The 20,492-nt window shown below is 45.9% G+C and overlaps 1 protein-coding gene across 3 annotated transcripts in view; it reads right to left on the bottom strand.

Moving 5' to 3' along the window:
• LOC147095816 (uncharacterized) overlaps positions 1 to 16,858 on the bottom strand; it is a 76,442-nt gene extending 59,584 nt beyond the window's left edge. For all 3 annotated transcript variants that reach the window (XM_085974815.1, XM_085974816.1, XM_085974817.1), the window contains exons 1-2: positions 16,650 to 16,858; positions 13,160 to 13,474 (exon numbers count right to left, since the gene is read on the bottom strand). In XM_085974815.1, the coding sequence (XP_085830941.1) occupies positions 13,160 to 13,474; positions 16,650 to 16,719 (385 nt within the window). In that variant the 5' untranslated portion in view covers positions 16,720 to 16,858. The remainder of the gene's footprint in view (positions 1 to 13,159; positions 13,475 to 16,649) is intronic.
• Positions 16,859 to 20,492: the final 3,634 nt, after the last annotated feature.

The following is a 20,492-nucleotide window of genomic DNA, read 5'->3' as shown; positions in this document are numbered from 1 at the left end:
ATCCGGGCACATGGCGGCAAACTGCACAGTGGTCATCTGCCGGAACTGCAAGCAAGGCGGCCCCAGACAAAGGAGTGTAAGTTCTGCAACCTTTGTGGTGAGGCTGGCCATCTGTACAAGGCCTGCCCCAAGCGCAGCCTCAGCTATGCCCAGGCAGCAAAAAACAACGTGGCGCACGAGGAAGTAAGTGCAAGCCAGGTTATCGCAGAGGACACCTGTAATGTATATACCTTTAAGGGGGGAACTATCTTTTACAGCTCATGTATACTGCAGTACCGGCAGTGACCACACCTGTATATAGCAATGAGTAGTAATCTGTACAGATCAGTTCCAGTGTGAGCCACGTTGAGTAAACACCTGTTGTACCGTTCTCCGCAGTCTGTGTCTTATTATACACAGATACAACATTGGCGACAAGGCAAGTTTGAACCTACCTGCAACTCTGCATCACCTCCCGGGGATTCATTCCTGGAGTTCAGTGGATTGGAGGTCAAGGCCAGAGACTCGGGTGTCGACCACGGGCAACCGCCCAGTCATCCAGCAGAGACTCGAGAATTGCGGGGGAGGCTGTCGAGAGCCAGGCTTGGTTTTCCAGTCGCGGTGGTCCAGCGAAACGGGCTGGCAACAGGTAGTGCGCAGACCCTTCCCGGACAGCGGCGGGCAAGAGCCCGACCGAGCGGCACAGCAAAGGGCCGAGCAGCATCGATGGGGGGAGAGAGGGCAGAGTGCACAGGGCACAGCCAGTGTTCAGGGGCCGAACAGCGTCGAAGAGAGGGACGCGCAGAAACCCGCGAGGCGCCGCCATTGCCACGAGAACCGCCGGGAGCGGCGTTGGCAGCAGCGGGGGAGGAAGGAAAGCGTGGGAGACGCAATTTTAAGCCATTAGGAGACTCCATTTTAAACCACACCCAAAATGCCGAAGAGTGGCAATATCACTGCACTTGACAATGAAGTCGAAGATTGGACTACATATGTCGAACGAATAGAGGTATACTGCAAGGCAAATGAGGTGTCAGATGACAAGAAAGCATCGGTATTGTTAAATTTAATGGGTGCAAAGACGTATGGTTTATTATGAAATCTAGTAACCCCAACGAAGCCAATGGAAAAGAGTTTTGAAGACATAGTAACGATACTACAGGAACATTTAAACCCCACACCGCTGCTGATAGCAGAAAGATTCAAGTTTCACAAACGGAACCAGCATAAGGATGAAAGCAATGCTGATTATTTAACAGAACTGCGCAAACTATCGAAACACTGCCAGTTTGGAGCGGGACTGGCAGATACCTTAAGGGACAAGTTTGTGTGTGGGCTTCAAAGTGAAGGAACCCAGAAACGGCTTTTATCTGAAAAGGACCTTACGCTGGAAAAGGCTTTCAGCATTGCGGTATCATATGAAGCAGCAGCACGGGGCGCTGCAGAGATACAACAGAGACCGCAAGAATATGGCACAAACTAAATGTCATATAGAAAAGAGATGTGCTATCGCTGTGGCGGAACAACACACGACCAGAATGATTGCTGGTTCAAAGACAAAGTGTGCAGACAGTGTGGAAAAGTAGGACACATAGCACGAGTCTGCAGGTCGGGAAAGAAAACCAGCAATAAGAAACCTACCAAAGGAAAGTACAAGAAGGTACATAAGATGACGGAGAATAGTTCAGATGAACAAAAGAGTGATAACGACTCCGAAAGCAGGGAACTGAGTTGTCTGAAACTACATAATGTGATCACAACGGAGGATCACCGAACCATTTGGGTCACTCTCAAGATAGCAGGAGTCCAGGTAAAGATGGAATTGGACACAGGATCAGCCCGAACAGTCATAAACCGACGGGACTACGAGCGGCTATTCTCACACATACCCTTGAGAGACACAAAAATTATTTTGAAGACGTACACGGGGCAAAAAGTCTACCCCAAAGGAAAGATAAGGGTGACCGTTATATATAACGGTAAGGAAACACCAAAACTAGACCTGTATGTATTGCAAGATGGAGGACCACCATTACTGGGACGTGAATGGATCCGGAAAATACAACTGGATTGGCATTCCATACAGGCACTGACTGTGGCTGACAAAAAGGATGACGACGTCACACCTGGGCGACTGTCAAAGATCCTAACTGACGCGAAAGAAGTGTTCCAGCAAGGACTCGGAACACTAAAAGGCATGACAGCGATGATTAAAATTGAAGAAAACGCAAGGCCAAAATTTTTTGCGATCTGCCCAGCCGTCGAAGCAGAGCTGGAGAGTCTGGAACATTCAGGTGTACTGTCTAAGGTAGACTGGAGCGAGTGGGCTACACCCATCATCCCTGTGATGAAAAAGTCATTGAGCAGCACGCCTGGGGAACCAAGGAAGGTTCGCATCTGTGGGGACTTTAAGGTAACAGTGAACCCGGTCCTTCACACCGTACAATATCCACTTCCGCGGAGTGAAGATATTTTCGCCTCGCTATCTGGAGGGAAACGTTTCACTAAGATTGATCTGGCCCAGGCGTATCTGCAAATGGAGGTAGAAGAAGCATCAAAAAAAAAACTCACAATCAACACCCATAAAGGTCTCTACCAATATAACCGGCTGGTATTCGGGGTAGCATCAGCTCCGGCTATTTGGCAGAGGGCAATGGAACAAGTCCTGCAAGGGATCCCAGGGACCCAGTGTTATTTGGACGACATCCTGGTCACGGGTGAAAATGACAGTGACCACCTTGCCAACCTGGAGCAGTTGCTCACTAGATTGCAGGAATATGGGCTCCGAGCTAACCGCCCCAAATGCGAGTTTTTTAGAAAACAGATCTCGTATTGTGGCCACGTTATCGATAAAGAGGGGTTACATAAGTCCCCAGAGAAGATTGAGGCAGTAGTCAAGGCTCCAGCACCGGAAAATGTGTCACAACTGAGGTCGTTCCTCGGGCTGGTAAACTACTACCATAAGTTCTTGCCAAATTTGTCTACAATGCTACACCCACTGAACACCCTACTGCAAACTGGGGTGCCATGGAAGTGGAGTGACGAATGTAGATGAGCTTTCCAGAAGAGCAAAACACTAATCACATCGTAAGAGGTATTGGCCCATTACAACCCGGCATTACCAATTCGGTTGGCATGTGATGCGTCACCCTATGGCATTGGAGCGGTGCTGTCGCACAAATTCTCGGACGGCTCAGAGAGGCCAATAGCCTTTGCGTCACCATCACTAACCTCAGCCGAGCGTAACTACGCCCAGATTGACAGGGAGGCCCTCAGCCTAGTGTGGGGAGTGAAAAAGTTCAATCACTATCTGCACGGGCAGAAATTCACCTTGCTGACTGATCACCAGCCTCTTGTCTCCATTTTTAATCTGAAGAAGGGCGTTCCGGTGATGACTGCGCAATGACTACAAAGATGGTCACTTTTTCTAGGGGCGCACCACTATGAGATTGAATATAAGGGCACGAAACAGCATGGAAATGCTGATGGGCTATCACGCCTGCCACTGCCTACTGCGGAGGAAGCACCAGCAGTGGATCCTGTCAAAATATTCCATTCGACTATAGTTGAATACCTACCGGTAACTAACGCTTGTATCGAAAAGGAAACCCGAAATGACCCGACACTGTCTCGGGTATATGATTTGATGGTGAAGGGATGGCCAGCACATGGCGACTCACTGTTGCCAGCATTCTCGACAAGGAGAGAACAGCTGTCAGTGTGCCGGGGGACCTTGATGTGTGTATCCCGAGTGGTAATTCCACCCAAGTTAAGGGATAGAGTGCTCAATGAGCTTCAGGAGGGTCATCTGGGAGGGGTAAAAATGAAAAGCCTAGCCAGGGCTTATGTGTGGTGGCCGGGAATCGATAAACAAATCGAGGACCTGACCAAGAGCTGCTCAGGATGCCAGAAAGTCCAAAATGCACCACCACAGGCCCCTCTACACCCATGGGAGTGGCCCTCATCTCCATGGCAACGGGTGCATATTGATTTTGCTGGTCCATTCATGGACTCAATGTTTTTAATAGCCGTGGATGCGCACTCGAAATGGCCTGAGGTCATCAAAATGTCCTCCACCACCACGGAGAAAACTATTGCAGTCCAACGGACCATTTTTGCCAGGAATGGCTTGCCAGAACAGATTTGCTCCGACAACGGACAACAGTTTGTGTCCGAAGAGTTCCGGAGGTTCTTGAAAAAGAATGGGGTAAGGCATTACACATCCGCCCCGTATCATCCAGCCACAAATGGATTGGCTGAGAGGTTCGTACAAACCTTTAAGAAGGCAATAAAGGCTATGTACAATGACAACATTCCGCTGCAGCACAAGGTGGACAATTTCCTGTTCGCCTACCGGAATGCGACACATGCAGTCACCAACCAGGCCCCAGCCATGATGTTCTTTAACCGAAGGTTAAGATCTCGCCTGGATTTGCTCAGACCAAACGTACGAAGAGATGTTGAGTAAGCAATTCCAGCACATCCATGAGAAGCCAACAAGGAGCTTCAATGTAGGGCAACCAGTCTTGGCCCGCGACTACCGAACAGAAAAATGGCAGCCAGGAATGATATGCACATGGCAGGGCCCACTAATGTACACAGTGAGACGCCATGCTGACCAGATCCTAGAGTCACAGGAACAAGTCAACCCCATGCCTCGCCCATACGTACCTGGTGATGAACCCGACGTACAGGTTGCATCTACCCCAGAAACAGTAGCATCGGAAGCTGATGAACCAACCGACGACAGGGGGCCAGAATCGCCTCCGCACCAAGAGCAAGACACTCGGGAAAGGCGCTATCCAGAAAGGATCAGGAAGCCTCCCCAAAGACTGAATATATAAATAGACTATTTTCAGCTAATGTTGCATGTTAAAAGTGTTAATTGTAATTAGTTTGATATTTAATTGTTAAATGAGTGTTATGGTACTGTTAATCTAAAAGGGGAGGAATTGTAATGTATATACCTTTAAGGGGGGAAACTATCTTTTACAGCTCATGTATACTGCAGTACCGGCAGTGACTACACCTGTATATAACACTGAGTAGTAATCTGTACAGATCAGTTCCAGTGTGAGCCACGTTGAGTAAACACCTGTTGTACTGTTCTCCTGCAGTCTGTGTCTTATTATACAGACACAACAACACCCCTACCCCTACCAACACACCATGTGAAGCAAACACGAGCCAGGACACAGAGAGGGACAAGCAGCGAGGAAAGGGTGCCACCACAAGCTGCCAGGCCCTCAGCTCTGAGCCTCCCCGCTGTTAAATCTCAAGAGTTTAATAACCTTGCTTGTATAACAACTAAAAGAGTACGCAGGAGACAGAGTTCAGTTCACAGCCATCTTTCAAGAGCGTCTTCTCAACTCCCCTGCACTCTATTTCCCATAGTGCATTGCACATCACAACTATGGTAAGCTATCTGGGACAATTCAAATGCAACATTCAAAATACACAACACCCGCCAGCAGACCGAGTCCATGGACAAGGAGCCAACAGAGGGACAACAGGGAGACTGGCAGGTTGTAAAGAAAAAGACCCGCAGGAGTAATGCAGCCCAGAGAAACATAAGAGCCGCAGCAAACGTCGAGGCAAACGGAAAAAGACGGTTTATCTCCCAGACGGACAGCAGCGCCTGCAACTCGTCTGATGAAGAAGCACGAAGCAAAACAAGCCACGATCGCCATCAGAACAAGAGGCAAAACGCCAACGCCAAGGACGAGAGACGTGCCGACAGTATTACTGAATCACATAACTTTACATGAGTTGTGGAATCATTCTGAAGGCTGAAATTTCAGAAAAGTAAACAGTCTATACAATGAAGGGTTACAGCGAGCTTAGAAGTAATGATAGAGATTCGGGATATTGGACTCTCCTACAATGAAACATTGAAAGAGGTTTAAATTTGACTGTGTAGTTTTAAAAGGACATAAGTCTTCAGGCAGAAGACCACTCAGTGAAGTGAAGGCAGGAAAGTGAATAGTTATATATTTAATTATTTTTTGGACTATTTTAATTTTTAGGTTAATATTTTTTTTAATATTGTCCTGATCGCTAGACAGTGAGTGTCCTGATGAACCTTTTCAGGTGAAACTTTTTTTTTAATGTTTCAATTCATGCAGTGTAATGCAGACAAAGGTGAGCTGTGGATGTGTAACCCAAGAAGACTGTCTTGAACTGGAAATGTTAATGTGACTGAGTGTCTGATTAAAGCTGAAAACAATACCAAGGTGGGAGGGAAAGGGAAGCACCTTTTAATCTTAAATTAGGCTGCCATTCTACAATACAATAGAAATAGGGTCATCGACCTGAAACGTTGACTGTTTCTCTCTCCACGATGCTGCCTGACCTGCTGAGTGTTTTCAGCATTTTCTGTTGTTGCTGCCGTTCTACAAGTGCGTTTGTTCCCATGGAAAGTGGTTTTGGGTGCATTTCAATGAAGAAGTGTTGGTATAACCCAAGAGATAATTGAGGGTGCTAAAGGCATGAGGCATGAGTCCTGTACGGGTTTATGTTTGCACAGAGTGCATGTTAACTCCAGCTTTAGTTTCTCACCTCCTTCCAGCAAATGTTGGAAACAAAAGTATTGCTAATGTTTGGTGTAATAATAAGAAAATGTAACAGAACAAACCATTTGGTTCATCAGGTGTTTTCCTCCCACCAACAATATCTAGTCTATTTGTTTTTGGGAAGAGAAGTTAAATCTGCTCCTGTGGTTCAGATGAATTAATAAGGGACAGCCAGAATAGATTTGTTAAAGACAAATCCTGTAGCATGGGATGTGTGACACGTTGCCCAGAATGTATACTGAAGTGAAGTTCCTTTTCGCCAAACCTCTAGACATTGACATAATAGCCATTTTCGCCACTTCCAGCATGATCCCACCACCAAACACATCGTCCCCTCCGCACCCCCCTTTCAGCATGCCGAAGGGACTGCTCCCTCCGTGACACCCTGGTCAACACCACTATCACCCCCAACACCCCTTCGCCCAGCACCTTCCTGTGCAAGCGCAGGAGATGTAACACCTTCCCTTTTACCTTCTCCGTTCCCACTGTCCAGGACCCCAAACACCCCTTCCAGGTGAAACAGCGATTTACTTGGTATTTCTTACAGTTTAATATACTGTATTCGCTGCTCACGATGTGGTCTCCTCTACATTGGGGAGACGAAACGCAGATTGGATGACCGCTTTGCGGAACACCTCCGTTCAGTCCGCAAGGGTGACCCCGAGCTTCCGGTTGCCTGTCACTTTAATTCTCCGCTCCACTCCCACTTTGACCTCTCCGTCCTCGGCCTCTTACACTGTTCCAATGAAGCTCAACGTAAGCTCGAGGAACAGCACCTCATCTTTCGATTGGGCACTTTACAGCCTTCTGGACTTAACATCCAGTTCAACAATTTCAGACTATAACCTCGACCCCTGCATTTCTTTATATTTTTTTTCTTGTTTTCTCACACGGTAGCTGTTAATGATGCTGCCGTCGATGTAGTTTGATGTAGTGTATATGGACTTTAGCAAGGCTTTGATAAGGTTCCACATGGCAGACTGGTCACGAAGTTAAAAGCCCGTGGGGTCCAGGGCAAAGTGTCAAGTTGGATTCAAAACTGACTCAGAGGCAGGAAGCAGAGGGTAATGGTTGATGGGTGTTTTTGTGACTGGAAGGCTGTTTCCAGTGGGGTTCTGCAGGGCTCAGTACTAGGTCCCTTGCTTTTTGTGGTATATATCAACGATCTTGACTTGAATATAGGGGGTATGATTAAGAAGTTTGCAGATGATACTAAAATCGGCTGTGTGGTTGATGCTGAAGAAGGAAGCTGTAGACTGCAGGAAGATATCAATCAATTGGTCAGGTGGGCAGAGCAGTGGCAAATGGAATTCAATCCGGAGAAGTGTGAAGTAATGCATTTGGGGAGGGCCAACAAGGAAAGGGCATACACATTAAATGGTAGGACACTGAATAGCGTAGAGGAACAAAGAGACCTTGAATTGCATGTCCACAGATCCCTGAAGGTAGCAGGCCAGGTAGATAAGTTGGTTAGAAGGCATACGGAATGCTTGCCTTTATTAGCCGTGGCATAGAATACAAGAGCAGGGGGGTTATGCTTCAACTGTATAAAACACTAATTAGGCCTCAGCTAGAGTACTGCGTGCAGTTCTGGTCACCGCATTACAGGAAAGATGTGATTGCACTAGAGAGGGTGCAGAGGAGATTTACAAGGATGTTGCTGGGAGTAGAGAATCTTAGCTCTGAGGAAAGACTGGATAGGCTGGGTCTGTTTTCCTTGGAACAGAGGAGGCTGAGGGGAGACCTTATTGAGGTGTATAAAATTATGAGGGACATAGATAAAGTGGATAGAAAGGACCTATTTCCCTTAGCAGAGAGGTCAAAAACCAGGGGACACAGATTTAAAGTAATTGGTAGAAGGTTTAGAGGGGATTTGAGGAGAAATTTCTTCATCCAGAGGGTTGTGGGGGTTTGGAACTCACAGCCTGAAAGGGTGGTAGAGGCAGAAACCCTAACCACATTAAAAAAGGACTTGGATGTGCACTTGGGATGTTCGAACCTGCAGGGCTACGGACCAAGAGCTGGGAAGTGGGATTAGGCTGGATAGCTCTTTGTTGGCCGACACGGACACGATGGGCTGAAATGGCCTCCTACCGTGCTGTAACTTTCTATGATTCTATGATCATCATTAACACCTCATCTAGAGTCTTCTTTTGTTTCTTAACCTGTCCCATTACCTTTCCTTTTGCCTTGCACCATCATCCCTTTTGTCAGTCAATCTCTCCTGCCTTCCATCCTATCACAGACATTTATTCTTGGCCTGGACAATCTCAGGTAGTTAATGTGACCTTGTTAATAGTTGCTAATGGGCCAGAAATTCGGGTCCCCACGGGTGAGTACGCGCTGCGTACTCACGCGTAGGGCCAACAAAAGTGCCGGTTTTGTGCATGCACTGCACATGCGCTGGAAACCGAAACTTCCGTTCCCTTGAAGGAAGGGATTCACAGGTCAAATGCGTGTGCCAGAGAGGCAGCGCGTACGCCTGGAACTTCCGTTTTTTTTTTGCAGGTTTCTCCGGGAGGGTAAGTCTCCAGCAGCTGCGCGTTTAAAAAGCAGTCGCAAGGCCTGCTTTTAACAAGGTAAATGGTGAATTAAGTAAAATTAAAACATTATTTCCACAGGTGTATTATTTTTAAATACTTTAAAAAAAGGTAAGTTTATTTTTAGCCCCGTTAAAAACGAATTAATTTTTTCAAAAATTTAAATTATTGTTTAAAATAGTTATTTTATGTAATTTATAGTTATTTTAAAAATGTGATTAAAAAAAAAAAATTATTTGAAGTTTTAGTTAGGTTTTGGGGCCGATCTCTATTTATAGATTTAACAGGTCTTCCTGTCAGATCTATGAATAGAGATTCCCTGCTCCGATTGGCTCCTCATGGCCCACGTGATCCCAGGGGACGCTGCGAACTAACTTCGCCACTGGGATATGCAAGCACTGCACAGCGGCAGCTGGAGGAGGCCCAGGATCGGAATCCCATGCGGCCTCACAGCACAACGGCAGGCGTGCTATGCAAGTGCAGGTCAGGGGCTTCTGCCTGCGGGAAGCCTCCGACCCGAATTTCTGGCCCAGTGTATTCGATTCAGTGCCTCTATTGTTGTGGCCCAATCTGCCATTAACACTTCACAGGCGATGAGTCGCCACCTGTCTGTTATGTCCTCCACCATTGTCCTGACTAATCTCCACTATTAGCATATCCTTCCTCAGATAAGGAGACCAAAACTGTGCACGGTACTCCAGATGTGGTCTCACCAAAGCCCTGTACGATCGTAGTAAGACTTCCTTACTCTTAAGAGCAGGGATTAATTTTGTGGAGAATGTTTAAGAGCAAAACATTAGAAGCGAAATTCGTAAATTAACATCTTTACGTCACCATACGAGTAAACATTTCCAAGTCAGTCTAATTGGTTCTCCTGTCTGGGAAGAAAGAGGAATGTTTATTGCTGTGAAATCATAGCTTTTCCTGCTTTTCGTTTTTAATTTGGTAACACAAATTACCAAATGGCACAGTGGCATAGTGGTTAGCACTGTTGCCTCACAGCGCCAGGGACCCGGGTTCAAATCTGGCCTCGGGCGACTGTCTGTGTGGAGTTTGCACATTCTCCCTGTGTCTGCGTGGGTTTCCTCCGGGTGCTCCGGTTTCCTCCCACAGTCCAAAGATGTGCAGGTTAGGTTGATTTGGCTATGATAAATTGACCCTTAGTGTTAGGGGATTAAATACGTGGGGTTACGGGGATAGGGTGGGATATGTGTCGGTGCAGGCTCGATGGGCCGAAATGGCCTCTATCTGCACTGTGGTGATTCTGTGAAATTGTGTACGCGTTTTTCTGCACTTGTGAATAAGTGCTGCATTTCTGACATGTTATGTGGTGGGGGGAGGGTGCTGGTTCAAGAAGACAATATTTATTAATGGAAGTGATTGAAGTTGAAAATACCCATTTTTGTTCAATTCTGTTTAATACTGTGATCTAAAGAACTGTAGCACTTCATATTTGTTGGGTGTCTGGGTGCATTGTGAATAATATTCTAATGACTTATATGAACGAACAGCACGTCAGTGCCATAGGAAAGTTGCTGCTTGTGCAGCCATTGCTATAGTGACATGAGGGATGGACTAATATGTTGAAAACTTTAAAATTAATACAAATTGTATGAATGGATATGCCTCTTTCAGCTCACCTTGGGCTTTTGGATTGTTTGTCAATGCATAACCGTGTAACTGAGTGACGTTTCTGAAGTGTTAATGCATTATTATGCAGTTCTTTTATATCCCAGTCATTTCTGACAAGTAACTTTTTTAAATAGAGTTTGTACATGATGACCTAAAAGCTTTTAAGTAATTTTGCCGTAAACAAACTTGCAGAATGGGCATGTAAATGACAAATGAATTTCAATATAGATCAGAACCATCTTCAGCTGCTTCATCAATGACCTTCCCTCCAACACAAGGTCAGAAATGGGGATGTTCGCTGATGACTGCACAGTGTTCAGCGCCATTCACAACTCCTCAGATAACGAAGCAGTCCATGCCCGCATGCAACAAGAACTGGATGATGTTCAGGCTTGTGCTGATAAGTGGCAGGTAACATTCACGCCACAGAAGTGCCAGGCAATGACAATCTCCAACAAGCGAGAGTCTAACCACCTCCCCTTGACATTCAACGGCATTACCATCACTGAATCCCCCACCATCAACATCCTGGGGGGTCACCATTGACCAGAAACTTAACTGGACCAGCCACATAAATACTGTGGCAACAAGAGCAGGTCAGAGGCTAGGTATTCTGTAGCGAGTGTCTCACCTCCTGACTCCCCAAAGCCTTTCCACCATCTACAAGGCACAAGTAAGGGGTGTGATGGAATATTCTCCACTTGCCTGGATGAGTGCAGCTCCAACAACACTCAAGAAGCTCGACATCATGCAGGACAAAGCAGCCCGTTTGATTGGCACCCCATCCACCACCTTAAACATTCACTCCCTCCACCACTGGTGTACCGTGGCTGCAGTGTGTACCATCTACAAGATGCACTGCAGCAACTCGCCAAGGCTTCTTCGGCAGCACCTCCCAAACCCACAACCTCTTCCACCTAGAAGGACAAGGGCAGCAGGTGCATGGGAACACCTCCAACTCCAAGTTCCCCTCCAAGACACACACCATCCGGACTTAGAAATATATCGTCGTTCCTTCATTGTCGCTGGGTCAAAATCCTATAACTCCCTCCCTAACAGCACTGTGGGAGTACCATCACCACACGGACTGCAGCAGTTCAAGAAGGCGGCTCACCAGCGCCTTCTCAAGGGCAACAAATGCTGGCATTGCCAGTGATGTCCAGATCCCATAAGCGAATAAAAAAAGTGTGAGGTGGTGCATTTTGATAGGAGGAATGAGGAGGCAACCTAATCCTTGGGAAATAAGTGTCTAAATGGTGTAGAGGGGCAAAGGGATCATTAAAAGTAGCAAAGCAGGTTAAAAAAGCCATAAAAGTGCAAATAAAGGTTCATTTCTAGAGGAATAGAATTCAAAAGCAGAGATGTTAAACTTGAATAGAACCTTGTCGGATTGTCTCACGATTTGCGACGCTGGGGTGGTAATATGGCATTATTGTATATATGTTATTAAGTGGTGGCTGTTGCTGCCATTGTTGTAAAAATTGTTGTTGTAGTAAATTTGCCCACGGACAAAAAGGTCACACTCAAAGGAGTTTGTGGCCCACTCAGTGCAAAATAAATGAGAGGGTCCATTGCTAACAGTTGATCCAACAGTAACCAGACAAAGCAAAGTAATGCATGAAGTTTTCAACTTCTGAAGTAACGCTGACAAGAAAAAAATCTAACTACTGTATACTCAAGTGGGGTTGCTTGCATATACAGCTATAACGCATTACGTGCACAGATTTATTTACATATTTAACCTGTAGCAGGCAAGGAAAGCACTATTTATATACTTGATTTATTGATTCATTTAATTTTTTTCTCTGAGCAATGTGGTACATCCACATATTTAAGATTTGTGTCGGAGAAAGGCTCTTATTCTTTCAGCAGTAAAGTGTACCCTGCCTTCTCTCCCATCTCAGCACCCTCCCCTTCAATATTGGTGTCAGCCATGGCTCAGTGGATAGCACTCTCACCTCTGAGTCAGAAGGTCATGGGTTCAAGTGCCGCTCCAGAGACTTGAGCACATAATCTAGGGTGACACTCCCAGTGCAGTGTCAGAGGTGCTGTCTTTCAGATGAGATGCTCTAACGAGACCCTGACTGCCCTCTCAGGTGGACATAAAAGATCCCATGGCACTATTCGAAAAAGAGTAGGGGAGTTCTCCCTGGTGTACTGGGCAATATTTGCCCCTAAACCAACATCGCTGATATGGTCACCTGTTTGTGGAACCTTGTTGTGCACAAACCTGCTGCCTTGTTTCCTACATTACAACAGTGACTACACCTCAAAAGTACTTCATCGGCTGTAAAGCAAAAGGTGCTATATAAATGCATGTCTTTTTTTCTTTCCTCATACCCTCCGACTGCAATCAACACCATGGGAGATCTACTAGCCCCTGTTACAAGAGATTTAAATTGATTTTACGAAATAATAAATACACATAGCACTTACCAATGACATTCAGTGTTATCACTCTGCCCATGCTGTCATTTAAATTAATCTGCATTTTGTAGGCTCCTTTGTCTTCCACTTTTACATTTTCCAACAACAGTGATCCATTGGAAGAGAAGAAGGTACATCGATCCTTATACAAGTCAGTGACTTTGGGTATTTGTGTCACATCGTAATCTAGAATTCGTATTTCTGAGAATGTCCACCGGATGTATTTTACAATTTTAGCATCTTCATCATTGAATCCAGGCAACAAAATGGAAGAACCAATGGCTCCAAACAACTTCAGACTTGGCTTCCAGGTTCCTGATTGACCTGACGGACAAGAAAAGGCGTAATTATCCAAGAGGGGCAGATAATTCCTCCTCAGAACATAGCAGGTGGAAGCACAAATTCAGGCACAGGCTGCTCACAATTCCAATTAATGGATAGTAAAATCATGAGCAACTTGTGCCTGAATTGGGTGCAAGGGATGGGGGGGGGAGGGAGTTCCAAAGAGTAGTGCTGAGGTGTGTGTGAAGGTTCTGTGATGGCTATGGAGTGGGGGAGGGTCACGCACAGAATGCCAGGGACTGAGTATTCATAGCAGGTGGTCAAAATTATCAGGGGTTTTGAGAGAGTAGATAGGGAGAATTTTTTTCCACTGGCAGAAGGGTCAGTAACCAGAGAACAGAGAATAAAGGTAACTGATAAAATCTTCTCATCTCCCTTCTAATTTTATTTTACACAGCGAGTTGTTGTGATTGGAACGTGCTGCCTGAAAGGGTGTTGGAAGCAGATTCGATAGTAACTTTCAAAAGGGAATTGGATATATAATTGAAAAGGAAAAAATTATTGCGGGGCTATGGGGAAAAGGCAGGGGAGTGGGACTAATTGGATAGCTCTTTCAAAGAGCCGGCACAGGCACGATGGGCCGAATGGCCTCCTTCTGTGCTGTAAGATTCTATCACTTTTAGTAGTGGAAGCAGTATCAGTTAAAGTAGTGGTGTTAGTAGTGGAAATAGTGGGAGTAGTATTCGTCGAAGTAGGAGTACTAGTAGAAATAATACTACTGCAAGTGGTAGAAGTAGTAGAGATGGTCGTAGCAGCAGTGCTAGAGCTAGTAGTAGTAGAATTAATACTGGAAGTGGTACCAAAAGTAGTAGAAGTAGATGTTGTAGTAGACGTAGAATTACTAGAAGTAGTAATAGTAGTAGAAGCACTCCCTGCACCACCGGCGTACCGTGGCTGCAGTGTGTACCATCTACAGGATGAATTGCAGCAACTCGCCAAGGCTTCTTCGGCAGCACCTCCCAAACCCGCGACCTCTTCCACCTAGAAGGACAAGGGCAGCAGGCGCATGGGAACACCACCACCTCCAAGTTCCCCTCCAAGTCACACACCATCCTGAATATATCGCCGTTCCCTCATCGTCGCTGGGTCAAAATCCTGGAACTCCCTCCCTAACAGCACCGTGGGAGTACCTTCACCACATGGACTGCAGTGGTTCAAGAAGGCGGCTCACCGCCACCTTCTCAAGGGCAATTAGGAATGGGCATAAAATTCTGGCCTTGCCAGCGATGCCCACATCCCATGAACAGGTTTAAAAAAAGGTAGTTGAAGTAAAGGTATTACATAGCAGTATTAGAGATATAATACTAGAAGTAGTCGTAAAATTAGTACCAGAAATAATAGAAGTAATAATAGATGTAATGCCACTAGTAGTAGAAGGAATAGAATACTAGTAGTAATAATAGAATAGTAGTAGTAGAGGTAGTAATAATAGACAGAGGGAGTGCCAGACGTGGCTCAGTGGGCAGCACTCTCACTTCTGAGTCAGAGGTTTGTGGGTTTAAGTCCCACTCCAGAGGCTTAAGCACAAAAATCTAGGCTGACACGCCAGTGAGCAGGAGAGTTCTCCCGGGTGTCCTGGCCAATATTTATCCCTCAATCAACATTAAAAAACAGATTAATTTGCTCATTATCACATTGCTGTTTGTGGGCTCTTGCTGTGCAGATTGGCTGTCACTTTTTCTGCATTGCAACAGTGACTACACTCCAAAAGTACTTCATTGACTGTAAAGCACTTTGGGACATCCTGAGATCATGAAAGGCGCTATATAAATGCAAGTCTTTCTTTAGCAGTATTGGTAGAAATAATAGAAGTCGGGAGAACTCCACAGCTCTTCTTCGAAAGAGTGCCGTGGAGTCTTTTACAGCCACCTGAGAGGTGGACCCGTGTGGTTTAATGTCTCATCCGAAAGAGTTCTTTCCACGACATAACTTTGCCAGAAGCACGGCACAAAATCCCGTTTATAGGGCCAAACCGGGCTTCCGCTGCTCTTCCAGTGAAATGGGTAATAACAGTGAACGATCAGCGTTCTCTGTCATTCTTACCACTCTTTGGGTAAAGAAGTTTCTCCTGAACTCCCTATTGGATTTATTAGTGACTATCTTATATTTATGGTCCCTAGTTCTGGTCTCCCCCACAAGTGGAAACATCGCTACATCTACCCTATCAAACCCCTTCATAATTTTAAAGACCTCTATCAGGTCACCTAACAGCCTTTTCTTTTCCAGAGTGAAGAGTCTCAGCCTCTTCAGCTTTCCTGATACATAGAACCTCTCAGTTCTGGTATCATCCTTGTAAATCTTTTTTTTTGCACCTTCTCCCAGCCTCTATATACGTTTTTATAATATGGAGAACTGTGCACAGTACTTTGGTCTAACCAAGGTTCAATATATAGAAGTAGCAGGCCAAGTAGAATAGTAGATGTAGCAATAATAATCGGTGTCAGCCTTGGCTCGGGGGTGTTATTCTCACCTGAGTCAGTAGGCTGTGGGTTGAAGACCTGCTTCAGCGAACTGAGCACATGGCAGGATCGACTACCCGTTCCACAATCCGCCCCATTGAAGTCAACTATAAGGAAAATCGCGAGAGGCGTATGACCGATCGATAGCGCCCGTTTTACACTATCGCCCAAAGTTAATAATTACCCCCATGATCTCTCGGCTAACATTGCACTGCAGCACTGCTAGACTATCAGAAGTGCCTTCATTCTGGCGAGAGAGCCCCGCCTGCCCCCTCAGGGGCATGTCAGAGATTCCCATACACTTGGAAAAAGAGCAGAGGTGGGCGCGTCGCTGGAATGTAACTTCCAGTGTCCCAATGAATGAAATAAATGACAAGGTGGCCCGCCCGGTGGTATTGGAGCTCTGGGAAGATGCTAGGCAGGGGATTAGCAGAGTTGGAAACGAAGGGAATCAGAGAGCAGCTAAAAGAGTGAAACAACCAAACTGAAATGACGCAGACCTGACGGGCATTCGGACAGATGAATTTAACCGGAGCTGCCCTCCTGAATAAGCATTTCCCTTCCTGCGCAAACATCCCTGCACCGCGAAAGACAAGCGGCAGACGCCCTGCAAACTATTCTTTTAGCACCGATCGGACTCACTTCTCAAGCAACTATTCCGAACGGTAGAGTTTGCACAAAAGTCTCGTTCTCCTTACCTGTGGCGACAAGAAGTTGAAAAGAGAGAGCGAATTGAACAAACGTGCAGAGGTTGGAGGCGAACATCATTAAAACAGCCTCTGCGTTTCCAACAACTCCTTCCAGTTTTGAAACTGACGGGAGGGAACCAATGAAAGGAGCCTGTTAATATGACTGGCTGTTGCAATCATCATTATTAGAAAAGAAAGATTTGTATTTCTATTGCGCCTTTCACAACCACCCAAAGCGCTTTACAGCCAATGAAGTACTTTTTGAAGTGTAGTCACTTGTATCTAATGTGGGAAACGCAGCAGCCAATTTGCGCACATTGCCCACAAAGAGCAATGTGATAATGGCCAGATAATCTGTTGTTAGTGATGTTGATTGAAGGATAAATATTGGCCAGGACACCGGGGATAACGCCTCTGCTCTTCTTTGAAATAGTGGCCATGGGATCTTTTACATCCACCTGAGAGGGCAGAGGGGGCCTAGATTTAACGTCTCATCCGAAAGATGTCACCTCCAACAGTGCAGCACTCCCTCAGCAGTGCACTGGAGTGTTAGCTGGATTTTTGTGCTCAAGTCCCTGGAGGGAGGACTATGAACCCACAACCTTCTGACTCAGAGGCAAGGGTGTTACCCACTGGGCCACTGGCTGACACATTAATGGAACTACATACATTACAATGACCCTGCTCTGTTTAGGGGCTAGTTTAATACAGCTCTTGACAACTGGAATGGCATTGCTGTTTTACTAACTTTATTGTCTGTAATGAAGAATAGTTCTCAGCTTATTCTTTGATGCCCCTCCCCTCCCATGCCCCCTGTTTCACCTTCCTATCAGATAATCAATCTTTAAAGTTAAAATCAGTGAATGTGGTGCTCTAATAGGATTTCCAATTACTGGCCTGTAATGCTCTGTCTAACATTTGAAAGAAAGAAAGACTTGCATTTATTGAGCTCCTTTCACAACCTCAGGATGTCCCAAAATGCTTTACAGCCAATGAAATAATTTTGATGTGTAGTGACTGTTGTAGGAAACGCAGCAGCCAATTTGTGCACAGTAAGCTCCCACAAATAACAATGTGCTATTGACCAGATAATCTGCTTTCAGGTGTTGTTTGAGGGCTAACTATTGGCTGGGACACTCGGGAGAACTCCACAGCTCTTCTTCGAAATAGTGCCATGGAATCTTTTATGTCCAGCTGAGAAGTGAACCTGTCTGGTTTAATGTCTCACCCGAAAGAGCTATTTCCACCGCATAACTTTGCCAGAAGTGTGGTACAAAACCCTGTCTTTATGGGCAAACAGGGTTTCTGCTGCTCTTCCAGTGAAATTACAATGACCTGGAGTTTGTAGTGTCAAATTCCAGGCAGCTTTCGCTGTCATTCCCCCTCTGATACTGACCGTAACTTCAGGATAAACACGGAAATCCTGAAGTTGCAGTCAGTCATTCACTGCTCCGACACAGGCTGCGCTATGCCCCCCTCCTCCCCCCATAGTCAGTAATCAGTGTAACCTGTCAAATCAGGGAAACTGACAAAAGCCTTGGCTCTTCTGCGGTAATACCACTGTTAAATTCTCCATTAAAAGTTAGACCCTTTTTGGATTAGGTGTAACTGGGGTTTTAATAGCATATTGACTGCTGAACAAATGTTACGGCCCTGAAAAACTAATTTTCATTTTGTGGAGTGTCAAATTTATCCTTGTTAATAAAAATTAACATTTTTAAGAAACTTAAAAAAAAAGTTTAATTAAAAAAAAATTGTTCACCTTTATTTCAGGTTTGCTTTTTCCCCATGTGAGAGCCCCAATCTTTGTTTTGCTCTCTCTAACATTTTAAGAAAGTTAGATTCAAAGGAGCTTACTCACTTCTCGGTTCTCGGTCCATGAGAATTCTGCATTGTGATTGGCTGCTTAGGCAGCCTGTTGACGTCGCAGCAGCCCGCGTTAGGGATTCCCCATTAACTTGCATTGATTTCAATTACGCATCAGAAAAGCTGAACTTCTCGCCACAGAGATTGCGAGATCTTTGTGAGAAGCTTACTTCGGGGCCAGCGGCGAATGTCTTGCTTCGCCGCTGACCGTTAATTCCGGGCCCATGTAGCAAATCACTGACAATGCTTTGAGATTCATGTTGCAGGCCTCCCAACATGGGTGGCGCTGTGGTGAGCACCCCAGGTGTAACCACCATGATACAAAAGCAAAATTACTGCAGATGCTGGAAATCTGAAATATTAACTCTGTTTTCCTCTCCACAGATGCTGCCTGACCTGTTGTGTATTTCCAGCATTTTCTGTTTTTGTAATCACCATGATGTTTTGACTTGATTTGCCTGCAGGTAAGTTTCATTTTTCATTATATCCCTTTCTTTGAGCTTTTAATTTTATATATCTATTTTGATTTATTTTAGTCACAAAGTTTGTTGGGGTTGGTTCGTCAAACAGCAGCATCTGCAAAGACCAGTGTTCTTTAGTTGCTCTACATCAGAGGATCAAATACTTAAGTCATCACTGTGCTGAGCATGTTCCTTCTCAGCCTCCTGGTTGTCGCTGTAAATATGACATCGCCTGTTAGCAGCATCACCGCTCCTGAAGTTTGGACAGGCTCGGAAGCTCCCGGTTACTTTAACCAATATGGAGCCTTCAGGTGTGTTTCACCAAAGTGACACTGAGGTGTCCTGTCTTGCGCATTCAATTTTCACGCATGCGCCATTATTTCCATTGAAAAGCCAGTGAGTGGCCTGCGCGGGACCTCCAGACTGCTGTGCGGCCGGACAGCTTAGTGGGAACGTTACTGAGGGGGTAATTTTAACCAAACTCACCGGGCGGGAATCCCACGGGATCGGGTGGAACGTCAGTTTTACACCCCGCCCCCCGATATTAATCTTCACTGACTTCAACGGAGAGTAAATTCGGGTGGATTGTAAAACCAGCATCGCACCCGATCCCGTCCGTATCCTGACAAGCAGGTTAGGTTGAAATTTCCCCCTAGAAGGGACAGGTAGGGGCACTCAATCCGCTCCCATCTATCAGCCTTTTCTGATTCTATTACTGCCAGCAATTTTGTCCCTCACCCACCCTCAGGATCCTCCTACCTACCACTGCCAGCTCTCCCTCCCGCCAGCAGTGAATGCATTCTGCATTTGATTACATAACGCTCCTGTCCTCCCACAATAAAGGGGCGATGAGGAGAATTTTATTTACACAGCAAGTTGTTATGATTTGGAATGCACTGCCTGAATTGGTAGTGGAAGCAGATTCAATAGTAAATTCAAAAAGGAATTGGATAGATCGGCGGCGGAGGGGGGGGGTTGTGGGAGGGTGGTGGGATTAACTGGATCGTTATTTTAAAGAGCCGGCACAGACACACTGGGCTGAATGGCCTCCTCCTGTGCTGTATGATTCTACGATTCGCCCGCACTGGTGGAAATACTGCAGGGAGACTGCCAGAAAGCCGGCTAAAAAGGTGAACTCCCCTAAAACCCACTTACCAGCCATGGTTGGGTGCCAACCTCTCCCCGCCACAGTTCCACCAGAACTACTGCCGAAAAGGAAAATCTATGGCCACTGTGATTGGGATACTTCTGAGAACCCTGGTGAAACGGGGCCTGTAGATACAGCAAAATGGCCGGCTTCCTAACAGTAATTGACTACCCCTCTATGCCAAGAACATCCATCACTAGTAGGAGCCTGGATCAGACAGTCGCAGCAGATTGATGGCCCAAAGTCCCACTCTACTCTGCTCTGCCCACCCCACCATACGTCTGGGAAAGTTGTTATGACTCTCTTTTGAATGATAAGGGAGTCAAGGGTTATGGGCAGCGGGCAGGGAAGTGGAGTTGACGCCAAGATCAGATCAGC

This window comes from Somniosus microcephalus, unplaced genomic scaffold (genome assembly GCF_052327205.1).
Source record: "Somniosus microcephalus isolate GS21.2 unplaced genomic scaffold, FLI_Smic_1.0 unresolved_chr1, whole genome shotgun sequence".
NCBI classification, from domain to species: domain Eukaryota; kingdom Metazoa; phylum Chordata; class Chondrichthyes; order Squaliformes; family Somniosidae; genus Somniosus; species Somniosus microcephalus.
Note: the sequence above shows the minus strand (reverse complement) of the source record. Positions and strands in the feature narration are given on the sequence as shown.